General features: G+C 41.4%; 1 protein-coding gene across 1 annotated transcript in view; it reads left to right on the top strand.

The window, feature by feature from the left end:
- The first annotated feature begins 748 nt into the window (after positions 1 to 748).
- palm1a (paralemmin 1a) overlaps positions 749 to 13,259 on the top strand; it is a 68,731-nt gene continuing 56,220 nt past the window's right edge. The window contains exon 1 of the mRNA XM_039001838.1: positions 749 to 830. Coding sequence (XP_038857766.1) covers positions 826 to 830 — 5 coding nt within the window. The 5' untranslated portion in view covers positions 749 to 825. The remainder of the gene's footprint in view (positions 831 to 13,259) is intronic.

Raw genomic sequence — 13,259 nt, 5'->3', positions numbered from 1 at the left:
GGTACAATTCCTTAGTTTGCTGTTGGGGCCTACTTTAAATGCTTTAGGCTAACAGGTATGCAGCCTAGGATACACATCGTACAGTTGGTTGCATAATGTATGTTTAACAGTTGTCATGGAGCCAATATTAGGCTATGGAAAAGGTATCTGCTAGCCTGGTTGCCATCTCAGTTCAACTATTACATTCAAGGAGTGGAATAGCTAAAAAGACTGATACCCAGACTTAGGTATCTGCAGTGAGCATGAACATATTGCTTATAGAAGTTGAGACCCTATTAGTCGCATTAAATAACATGAGTCTCCTAAATAATACATTTCTTGACGTGTCCTGTCCAGTGTGAGAATTCTAGCAGAGCTATATCGATTCTATGCCTACACTATTTTCTTATTTTCTATCCATGTGGGGGCGTAACGCCTCACTAAACTCCCTCGCGCTGCGAACAGATGATACAGCATTGCGCGGTATGAGCTCAGAAATTGAACAAAAGAAATCATCCTAAAACAGGGAATGGTGGGAGCACGGATGTGGAAAGTATAGAAGTTATTTTGAACCCATTAGCAAAGGCAAATCATTATTTGGGCCCTGATTTAAAGGGTAGTCTTTTGGCAAATTTGCTGTAAGCGCGTTGCTCCCCACGAAAGCCAGCTACAGGGGAGGGACTGCCGATTTCTCGACTTTGCAGCTCTGAATGAAGGGGAGGGGGTCCGTAGACCGAAATTGATGGTAGTGGGCTACGGAGGAAGACTACTCTTCTTGACATTAAAGGCAAAATACACATTTCAGTCGAACACAGCAGAGTTGGTGAAACGGGACGGTGGTGAAACATGGAGTAAGTAGACTTTTGATTTACCTGCATGTAGCCTATTATTATTGTATAGACTAGGGTATTTTATGCACTGACAATGAATGTTCTGGCTCAATTTGAACGATTTCGCCCCGGTTGCCACACCTGCAAAAGGGAAAGAATATGTAGGCGAGCTAATTGCACTGTTGGTCTTTTTGGGGGGTGAAATGAGGGATTGATTTTTTGGAAACAGTGAAGAAAGGATGTTTAATAGGCGAAGTTAATATTTAGATTATAGTCAACATTAAAACATCGCCAATACGCAGACAAAAGATAATGTCATGTTATTGACTTCAACTTGCATCGCATTTATTTGTCCTCTCTTCAGTGCTCAGTGTTGGGCATGACATCAAGGCTTTTTAAAAATGTGCGCCTATGCTGTAAAATACTGGACCTATATCTAGACAGGGCAAAGCCGCATGGTCAATCGGCAGTCCATGTAAGGAATATCCTCTAACAACAGCTGGGGATTTATGTGAAATTAAACATGTGTCCAGAATAACTACTCCCGACTATATTTGCACGTGTAATTAACCTACCGTGGATTTTAATGGTCAACCATAACGACTATTTGTAAATGACCTATCGATTTAGGCTCAGTTTGTCTTTTGGGGGATCAATATGGGGAACGTGTGATGCATGCTGCGCATGTTCCTGAATAGCGCGCCGCATATGGGGGATCCTGAATGTCATAGTCCAGTGGTGTGCATGTCGTGCTATTTGGAAATAGGAGGGAGCGCGAGACAACGGTACCAGCCAGCGGTGCCTGCTCTTAATTGTATGAGTGGTGGGTGCGCATGCATGTGTAGGAGCCGGGGCGTGCATGTGTAGGAGCCGGGTTTTCATTTTCTCCCGTGTTGACAGAAATGGGGTGTTCCAGCATGGCAGAGTGAGGTGATGCGGTTGCGTTAGTGTAGCCTACATAGACACAGAAAGGTGTTATAGGAAACATGTCATTACTTTGTCATTATGGCTGACTACGGGAGTGAACGTTATTTACAATAAGGGTTACATGGAGAAAATCGGACCTCTCTGAAATGAAAATGGATGGCACTCCCTTCAGCAAAATGTATATAATCTAAACCGTCCCCGAACGCTTGAAAAAAAAAACAAGTGACCCCCTCTATACAAAGTAAGTGGATAGTAGAGAACATATCTACCGTTACCCTCAATTCTTGGACAGACCAGAGCCTTAGAAATGCAGTTTTAGAAACTGTTCTTCATCCTGTAAGCATTACATGGCAGTGCAGGAATTTTGCTAGCACACAAGACTGCGGAACAGAAGGCTGTGGGTTCGCAGACCACCGTGGACAATAATACGGATGGAAAGATCTCCTTTATAGTAAAAGCATTGCATGAATCTATGATTTTATTTGCAGGTTCGAGAAAAAATTGCCTTTAATAAACATTACATGCGATGCTACGTCATTTTACGTATTAGCTGAATCTTTTTTAACAGGCTAAGAATGGACAGAAAGATAGGCCTGTGTTCATCTTATCATATTTCGCCAATGCCAAGTAAGTGTGACTTGTTTGCAACGAAGCTGACCCTGTTTGCAAGTAATTCAATCTGAGAAGTCATTAGGAATCTGAGCATGATACTTCAAAAAATGTGGCCTACCTGGATATAGAAGCCTATAGCCTAAATTCGTCTGTCAAACAAGTAGGCCTACTACTTATTTCTGAAATAGGAAGAAATAGGCTCCAACAGAAAGCCCTCTCGTTGTTTGTGAAGTCTAATTAAAATGAAGATGTGTTTATCAGAGTTGATGACCTCACAATAAACCAGATTCAAGAAACTTGAAGCAGCAGCTGTGGCACAATCAATTGGAAATGGACAGCTCATGGTGCTGAAAGTAGGCAAATTCATTCGAGTAGGCATAATTCATTTCAACCATCATGGGCAAGACACATGTTGTTTTTAATACAAATTAATTATAGTAGTAGCAAGCCATCAAAGTTGACCTCAGGTTCTCCTTCTCATCTCTGCGCTCTCCTCAAACTGAACATAACATACATGTAGGTTATAGGCTAGTCCACGAGCAAGTGCATTTTTTGGACTAGGCCTAATAAATTATTATTTTCGGAAGAAGCCTTTGACTCACTTCCTGAACTGCCACCGTAGCCCTACACAGCACAGACATTGGTTAGGCAGTTTTTGATCAGCAAGAGCAGAGCAGGCATGGGCTCAGGGTTGGAATATCCATTGCAGTGTGTAATGCAGCCTAGTTGTATGTACACCATACCAGCAGCTATTTTAGAAATCTAACTTTGCTCTTTGTGTCTCTGAGCATGCACTTCATAGCCTATAGGCTAAGGATCATTTGATTGAGACCACACTAAGTAGCCTATAGGCGCACTTGATATTGCGTGCCCAGCGGAGAATCAGAGATGAGGGGCGGCATCTGGCACACATTGATATTTAGCTTAATAAGCAACTAATTCTAAAACACTGAGAAATATTGAAATTTCATCAATTACAAATTACATGACTCTCCCCTGGACTAGATTTAAAAAAAAATACTAAACCCTCCCCTCGCCTGAAATTGAAAAAGCACGATCTCCCACACTTTCCTCCATGTAACCATTCTGTACATTTCCATCTATCCTTAAGTATCCATGACTGACTTACAGTGAGGTTAACAAAATATAAAAAGTATACATGAAAATACAATGGGCAATAGGGGACCATGACCATCTTCCATTGTTGCAGGCCTAAGAGCCCACTAATATTACAATGTTACAGTGATGTTGCAGCATTGTTACAATGATTCTTCTTCTTTTTCATAGCCCACATTGCTTCCATCTGACTACCCATCACCTTCGTTTCACCTGACATACTTCAACATCCTCAAGAATGCTATTGTTTATAATACATACCAATTTTGAACACTAAATATGTCATGTTTAACACAGTAGACCTATTTTATTGATTGATATTAAGATTTGTGTGTATTGTTCCACGTTTTGAAGGTGCCACTAGTAAAGTAGAGCACAAGTGTATGAATTGAAGTTGAATTACGCAGTAGGCTCCTATGAAAGAGGAAGTGAGTAAAACTGCGTTATAAGAGAATATAGTGCAACATACACGTACCATACAGAGTGCATGTTTGATATCCATCATGGCGCCATGGACTTGAGAAACATCTCCGTTTAAATCCAATTTGAGTTGATTTTGTCTAGGGATGGGAGTTTCACTATTCGAATAGTATCTTACATTTTTGTTTGGATGTCCGGATATTCGAAATACATGTGTTTTTTTTAAGCACAGCTGAGCGAGGGAGAGAGGCTGGCATTCTATTGCTGCAGCTGCAGAGGGGGCGGTGAGTATTGTGGGTGAAAATAGCCGAATGAGCTACCGTCGCCTACCATTGAATGTCTGACTGACTTGTCGTGATACCACCGCCTGGCTAACGTCTGCGTGACCCCTGTGTCTTATGCTGTTGCCTACCATTGAGCATCGGAAGCCTCGTTCACGCCCGATGTCCACCAGATGCATATGCGTTTTGTTTTGCTGGATGTCTAGCCCTCATTTTTCGTACTTGATGCACGTGTGCTTCGCTTTTCGACTAGCTAAAAGCTAGCTAGTTGGGGTATGTGTGTGTACTTCCGTTTGTACCACCGCACGGTAAAGCAACGCACAGTTAAAAAGATTGAATGCATGCAGGTACACAGAACACAGCGCAGCAGCCTAGTGTAGCATCCCCAACGTAGCATTGCGGACTGCTGCATTGACAATGAATGACTTCCGCCGTAACGCAAAGAGCTTGATGCATCTGGTTGACATGAGGTATCACATTACTCATAAGCACTCAGTCACGTTGCACCGGATGTCATCTATTTGAATAGGGATGTCCACAACGCAGTGGAATTGCAATGCCCCCTTGTGGTTGAAGACTTCGTTGCCAGACGGATACTTTGACATTTTCCAAACATTGCGTCGTCTTCAGTCCAGCCAGAGTCCGTAGAAGAACAGGAAGTTAGCAAACCACAGAAGAAGAGAAACATTTGGTTTTTGGCGATGACTTTATGTGATAGCTAGCACCTTGCAAACAATTACCGATTCCTATAAGTGAGTACTATTTTAATAGTAATGTTAAAAAAAATATATATATATTTTTTATTAGGTGGAGGTCGCTAGCTACTAGTGGTATCTTCAAGCTAACCTAGCTTTTTAGCTAGCTAGCTAGCTGCTCTGCTGTGCAAGCTAGCTTGACTTGCTATAAAGTTGGAAAAACAAGTTGAGGAAGAAGTAACTTAACAAAACATGTTTTATTATCACCTGAAACAATATATTTATCCTGTCTTGAATGAAAAGGTAATATTTTACAATCTCCCAAAATAAATGCGATCTCTGACAAGAGTCAGCCTCTCCTCCATCTTGCCTTACAAACACTACACCCACACAATGAGACAAATATTTCACCGGTTGTATAAATGTGAAGCATCCGGTTGGCGTTTCCACTCACTACTAAATATGGTGATGAAAGGAATCCCAGTAGCCGGCAGTGGGGGAAGATGGGGCAAGATTGATTTTGGCCGACATTCAGCAAATTTTCTCCTTGATTAAACATTTGATCTCAATGCAGTTTTCTGTTTCCAAAGCTAAAATCTGTAACAGAGTAGAATATGTTTTGCAGACTTTACCCTTTGCCAAATAAAAAAAATGGCATAGTTTAGAAGGAGTGCAAGGGCGAATTTAGTTATTGCCCACACTCACTTCCCAGATTAGGCGTTCCCTTACGGAAATATGCAAATAAATGCTAGAATGTGCCAATAGGATCTCGCTAGCTCGTGCTTGGCTCTGCCCACCTTGCTCTGGTCTATCTTAGGTTAAAAATAGTATTGAGCTATATTGTTCATCGGCAGGCTATTATAATTCCGTAAGCCTCTCAACCGCGGGAGGGTCTACTCAGAATTTCAATTCTACTTTTTATATATTTTAGGTTCGAACAAAGCTGTCTTCCTTTTACATGGTAGGCCTACTGCTGGCAACTGCCTATTCCGTTTTTTTTGGGGGGGACATGTTGTATTTGATGTAAACACCATGGCAACTATGCACTCCAGTAGTAATTATGCATCAATCCACTGTAGCCCTATCTATAATACATCTAGCCTATATATAGTTGCCATCTTTTCCCCTCCTCAAATCAACATCTTCATTATTATATTACTGAAATTCCAACTTTTGATCAAGTGGTTATAGCCTTGATCAAGTGGTTATAGCCTTGATCAAGTGGTTATAGCCTTGATCAAGTGGTTATAGCCGGGCTATTAGGCATACTAGAACGTTGTTTATTTAATGATAAGCATCACTGGCAGTTTCCCTGGACCCCCACAAGGTCGGAGTTTTGATTAAAGAGATTTAAGTCCAGACAGGTTAGGCCTATTTTAGGAAACTTTCTGAATGGACATAGAGAGAATTAGCAAACTCTCACACGCACACCCACCCACCTAAAAGGACCATCAATCAAATCCGTCTGCAGCCATCTCTCTCAGACATAAGCAAATCACATTTCTCCTTTCCCCCCCAAAACACCTAGTCTTAGCTTCAAATCCTTTCTGTCGGATATCAAAAATGAGTCTACATTATAGGATAATGCTAAATCAATGTAGCATATCATATCAATAAAGGGGAAGATATAGAGACAGCTATGATATAGGCTATATGAAGATGAAATTGACAACCATTAGAAAATAGAAACATCCATAGCCTATCAGCCGTTGATTAATTTTAGTGAAGCAATGGGTGGTAATGTTGACACTAGGCCTACGTTTTAATTTGAGTGCTTTATCTAAATCTGTGAAACCACTTATTGACAAGGATAGCCTAAACTGAGGTTGACATTTCACTGTTCCCTTCTTGGAATTCACTCAAATCTGCTGGCAACTCGCCTATCTCTTCCTCCTCTCTCTAGCTCTTAAATAGACAATGAACATCGATATACAATGAACTAAAATATAAAAGCAACATGTAAAGTGTTGATGCCATGTTTCATGAGCTGAAATAAAATATTTTATGTTCATTTCTCTACCATATGCCGCCTCCAACATAATTTTAGAGAATTTGTGTCCAATCGACTTCACAACCGCAGACCACGTGTAACCACGCCAACCCAGGACCTCCAAATCCGGCTTCTTCACCTACGGGATCGTCTGAGACCAGCCACCTGGACAGCTGATGTAATTGTGGGTTTGCACAACTGAATATTTTTTTTTTCTTCGTTTTTTTAACTTCTTACCACTTTTTCTCTCCAATTGGTAGTTACAGTCTTGTCCCATTGCTCCAACTCCAGTACGGCCTCGAGAGAGACGAAGGTCGAAACACCTCCGAAACACCAGCCTGCAAAGCCGCACTGCTTCTTTACACACTGCTCGCTTAACCCGGATGCGAGCCACACCAATGTGTCGGAGGAAACACCGTACAACTGGAGATGGAAGTCAGCTTGCAGGCCCCGGGCCGCCACAGGCATCGCTAGAGCCCGATGGGACAAGGACATCCCGGCCGGCCAAACCCTCCCCTAACCTGGACGACGCTGGGCCAATTGTAAGCCGCCTCATGGGTCTCCCGGTCGCGGCCGGGTGCGACACAGCCCGGGATCGAACCCAGTCTGTAGTGATACCTCAAGCACTGCTATGCAGTGCCTTAGAACGCGGCACCACTCGGGAGGCCACAACGGAAGAATTTCTGCACAAACTCTCAGGGAAGCTCATCTGCATGTTCGTCGTCTTCACCAGGGTCTTGACTTCAGTGTGCAAATGCTCACCTTTGATGGCCACTGGCACGCTGGAGAAGTGTGCTCTTCACGGATGAATCCTGGTTATAAACGGTCCCGGGCAGATGGCAGACGTTGGCGTAGTGTGGGGCGAGCAGTTTGCTGATGTCAACATTGTGAACAGAGTGCCCGTGGTTATTTAACACTTGTTGGTTACTACATGATTCTATATGTGTTATTTCATAGTTTTGATGTCTTCACTTCACTTTTACAATGTAGAAAATAGTCAAAATAAAGAAAATTATATAATTTTAAAGGCTATTGAGTATATCATTATACTCAATAGCCTTTATACTCAATAGCCTACACATAATCTTTACAAGGAATAGGCCTACTCTCAAAAACGTGGTGAGGTGCTAAGTAGTAGTCATTTATTGAAAACCAATGAAGCATAAGCAGAAGATAGTAAATATCATTAATCACAATGGTTAGCCTATGCAAATTAATAGGAAAACATTCAGACCTTATTCATAGGACTACATTTAGCCTATTTGGAGGTGTGGGGAGAGGTCAAAGGATCCTAGAAGTCAGGCTATTGTTTGTCAAATCCAGATTAAATACAGTTGAAGTCGGAAGTTTACATACACTTAGGTTGGAGTCATTAAAACTCATTTATCAACCACTCCACACATTTCTTATTAACAAACTATAGTTTTGGCAAGTCGGTTAGGACATCTACTTTGTGCATGACACAAATAATTTTTCCAACAATTGTTTACAGACAGATTATTTCACTTATAATTCACTTTATCACAATTCCAGTGGGTCAGAAGTTTACATACACTAAGTTGACTGTGCCTTTAAACAGCTTGGAAAATTCCAGAAAATGATGTCATGGCTTTAGAAGCTTCTGATAGGCTAATTGACATCATTTGAGTCATTTGGAGGTGTACCTGTGGATGTATTTCAAGGCCTACCTTCAAACTCAGTGCCTCTGCTTGACATCATGGGAAAATCAAAAGAAGACCTCAGAAAAAAAATGATATACCTTCACAAATTTTGGGAGCAATTTCCAAACGCCTGAAGGTACCACATTCATTTGTACAAACAATAGTATGCAAGTATAGACACCATGGAACCACGCAGCCGTCATACCGCTCAGGAAGGAGATGCGTTCTGTCTCCTAGAGACGAATGTACTTTGGTGCGAAAAGTGCAAATCAATCCCAGAACAACAAGGACCCTGTGAAGATGCTGGAGGAAACAGGTAAAAAAGTATCTATATCCACAGTAAAACAAGTCCTATATTAACAAAACCTGAAAGGCTGCTCAGCAAGGAAGAAGCCACTGCTCCAAAACCACCATAAAAAAAGCCAGACTACGGTTTGCAACTCCACATGGGGACAAAGATTGTACTTTTTGGAGAAATGTCCTCTGGTCTTATGAAACAAAAATAGAACTGTTTGGCCATAATGACCATCTTTATGTTTGTAGGACAAAGGGGGAGGCTTGCAAGCCGAAGAACACCATCCCAACCGTGAAGCACGGGCGTGGCAGCATCATGTTGTGGGGGTGATTTGCTGCAGAAGGGACGGGTGCACTTCACAAAATAGATGTTATCATGAGGAAGGAAAATTATGTGGATATATTGAAGCAACATCTCAAGACATCAGTCAGGAAGTTAAAGCTTGGTCACAAATGGGTCTTCCAAATGGACAATGACCACAAGCATACATACAAAGTTGTAGCAAAATGGCTTAAGGACAACAAAGTCAAGGTATTGGAGTGGCCATCACAAAGCCCTGACCTCAATCCTATAGAAAATTTGTGGGCAGAACTGAAAAAGCGTTTGCGAGCAAGGAAGCCTACTAACCTGACTCAGTTACACCAGCTCTGTCAGGAGGAATGGGCCAAAATTCACCCAACTTATTGTGGGAAGCTTGTGGAGGGCTACCCAAAAAGTTTGACCCAATTCAAACAATTTAACGGCAATGCTACCAAATACTAATTGAGTGTATGTAAACTTCTGACCCACTGGGAATGTGATGAAAGTAATAAAAGCTGAAATAAATCAGTCTCTCTAATATTATTCTGACATTTCACATTCTTAAAATAAAGTGGTGATCCTAACTGACCTAAGACAGGGAATTTTTTACTAGGATTACATTTCAGGAATTGTGAAACTGAGTTTAAATGTAAAGGTGTACGTAAAGGTGTATGTAAACTTCCGACCTCAACTGTATAGGTGATAGTGGGCTAAATCAAGGATAAATATAGCTGAAATGTTCAGGCTTTGTCATGATCTGTGATCAAAATAGGCGGGGAGGTTTTCGAGTTCCGTTCAGGTTATAGGTTATGTGTAAGAACGCAACTGCACTGAAACAAATAGCCTGATTCAATGAGATTCCCCTCTCCTGAATTTTTTGGGGGTGTATCTTTTAAGCTGTTTGGTCTATGGATAGACCCATACCGCTTCAATTTTTTGGGTTGTTTGCTGTAAGCATAGCCTACCACTAATATTCTAAATTCCAGAGCATATAAAACAACCACAGTTTTTTTGTGGGATAATGATACTTGCTTTATATTTCAAATTAAATATTTTGATAGGCCTATAGGCCCACCATGAACCCATGTTGAGGCTGAGCATGGCCTTCGATAGGCTCGTAGACTATGCAGAAAGCATCGTGGAGTTAATTGTTGTTATAACCTAGATCACTTTTTATATAATCTGGAATGTTGTTTTTTCTCACAATTTATAAACCAACAAGGGGTAGCCTTGTTTTTGCCTGTCCTCACATACCCCCTCAATTCAAGCCCTACTTTTAACCATAACACATAAAACCCTCCACAGAAATTGATAGCATACAGCCTAAGGAATGCATGGTGACAGTGATTGCATCTGTCAAACAGGTAAACCTACCTCCTATTTCTGAATAGGGCTCAGACGAAGCCATCCTGTCCATATTTATTTGAGAAATAGGCCTGTATCACCTATAGGCTTTCTGCACAGTAATGGTGGCTGGCTGCAAATCAACTAGCCTAATATATTTTTGTATAGAGGTGATGGGCCTATTTTAGCTTCAAATTAAATTGATTAGATTACACTGACAATTAAACATAATTTTAAAAGCATGTACATGCAGACATCATGAAGACGTTTGTAAGGCGTTCATGGTGAGATCTTTAATAAAAACGTACATGTAAACTGACACGTGCCATGTAAGTGTAATGTGTACACGATGAGAACACTGTCTACATGACTTGAGCGTGTCACGTGACATGAACGTGACGGGAACGTGTAGGCAGGTTGACGCCTATCATTTTTTGTCTCCATTGACTGTCCATGTTAATTCATGGTGGTGTTTTATGGCGCGAGGAAGACGTTAGGTGACATGCTGAGAGGCATCAGTAGCTTCACTGGGCTTAATTCTGGCATGAATCACTCGCGTTGGTGTGTTTGAGATGGGAGCAAGCAGACGGAGGGAGAGAGAGCGCCATGGCAACTCGGCTACAGCCAAGGCTAGCTAACTTGTAGCAGCCACAATGTTTTTTATCATCCCATATAACAGTGTCTGTCTTGACTGGTGCAGCCTAGAGAAGCTAGTACTATAGTTAGCTAGGCTAATTGAGGCCACATGCTGTGCATTCTCCCCAACCCCATTCAGATAAAACAACAACCTAACTGTTGGTTGCTCGTTGTAGCCTACTCCTACTCCTCATTTAGCTAACTTTTAATTCTGTAATTTTATTCCATCTTGCATTGCATTAGTGAACTCTCACTCCACTTGCTACACATTGAGCCTCTTTGCCGCTTTGATTGGCCAACATAAACACTTGGAGGCTACCGCCTTTTTATGGGGAGCGCACTGTGCACGTCATAAAAACCACATTGAAAGTTTGTGGTATGTCATGGTATATCCTTGTATGTATTAATGTCACATGGATATTTTAATTTAATTTAGAAAAAGCCTTTTCAGTGTTAAAATAGGTCTTTAAAATGAAAAAATGTTCTTGCAAAAATGACTACTCACACCGTTCGGATATTTGAATACTTCAATATTCGAATAACATGCACATCCCTAATTTTGTTTTTTAATTCTTTGTTTGCAATTATTCGACATCTGGTCGAATATTTTCTTTACCAGACCATTGATAAACGTACAAAACTAACCAACACAAATCCTTCTTCATTTCCCTTCTAAGTCGTAAGCTGACAGATACACAGAGTGTTCTTCCCACTGCTAATGGCCAACCATGTGCCATTCAATATGGGCCGGACCTTCCAAGTATTGAGATTCCATGGAGCAGCTCTTGGGAGAGCAGATAGGCTGACATAGTGCTCTTATTTTATTCAGCCTCTCTCTGCCTCAGCCTCTACCTCTCTCACATTCCAGTCATGAAGACTGATCCGCTCCCTGCCATCTCTCCACTCCTTGTCATCCTCCCTATCCTCTCTTCTCTGCATGGGTCCTCCTTTTCTTCTTCTCAACATCCATTTGACCTATTCCAATCGTATAAACATATGATTAGATACAGTATATATAGTATAACACTTACAGTATTTAACAATATTCCGACACTCTTAAAAGAAGGACAATAGAAGTTGTCTCATCCCAGTCAGCCCACAAGGGTAATCATCAAGCCAGTCATGCCAGCCAGTGGTGTCCCAGTCCCCCTCAGTCCTTTTTCAGTCACAGTGACACACATTCAAACGTAGCCTTGGGGGCAGACCTCGTGCAGCAGAGGGGAGTGTGGTAGTGTGGTGTGGGTCATGTCGTCGAGGGTTAGCGCACAGACACATTTGAGGCTAATGAGCAGGCTAGCTTACACAGCCCTGGGCAGCTAGCCTAGCAGATAATGGGTAATGGGCCAGTGGTGGGCCTCTATAGGAGGTCCTAGACTAGAGTCGTATGGTCTGGTTCCCGCCCTCCCTGTCATGTGCTGATGCGTGCCATATGTGTCACTGGTGATGGCCATGACACTTCAGGGCTGTTTGAACTCACTTCAAAGAGTGCTGTTTAGCCATAGATACATAGCTGCATATCTGGTACATAGATAATAGATACATAGCTGCATATCTGGTACATAGATAGATAATAGATACATAGCTGCATATCTGGTACATAGATAGATCATAGATACATAGCTGCATATCTGGTACATAGATAGATCATAGATACATAGCTGCATATCTGGTACATAGATAGATCATAGATACATAGCTGCATATCTGGTACATAGATAGATCATAGATACATAGCTGCATATCTGGTACATAGATAGATAATAGATACATAGCTGCATATCTGGTACATAGATAGATCATAGACACATAGCTGAATATCTGGTACATAGATAGATCATAGATACATAGCTGCATATCTGGTACATAGATAGATCATAGATACATAGCTGCATATCTGGTACATAGATAGATAATAGATACATAGCTGCATATCTGGTACATAGATAATAGATACATAGCTGCATATCTGGTACATAGATAGATAATAGATACATAGCTGCATATCTGGTACATAGATAGATAATAGATACATAGCTGCATATCTGGTACATAGATAGATAATAGATACATAGCTGCATATCTGGTACATAGATAGATCATAGATACATAGCTGCATATCCGGTACAGCTAGAATCCAAGATGGCGTAGCAGTGTAGGCGTGTTTTGTTTTCGT

Source organism: Salvelinus namaycush, chromosome 10 (assembly GCF_016432855.1).
Source record: "Salvelinus namaycush isolate Seneca chromosome 10, SaNama_1.0, whole genome shotgun sequence".
Classification (NCBI taxonomy): Eukaryota; Metazoa; Chordata; class Actinopteri; order Salmoniformes; family Salmonidae; genus Salvelinus; species Salvelinus namaycush.
This window is presented reverse-complemented; position numbering and strand designations above follow the sequence as displayed.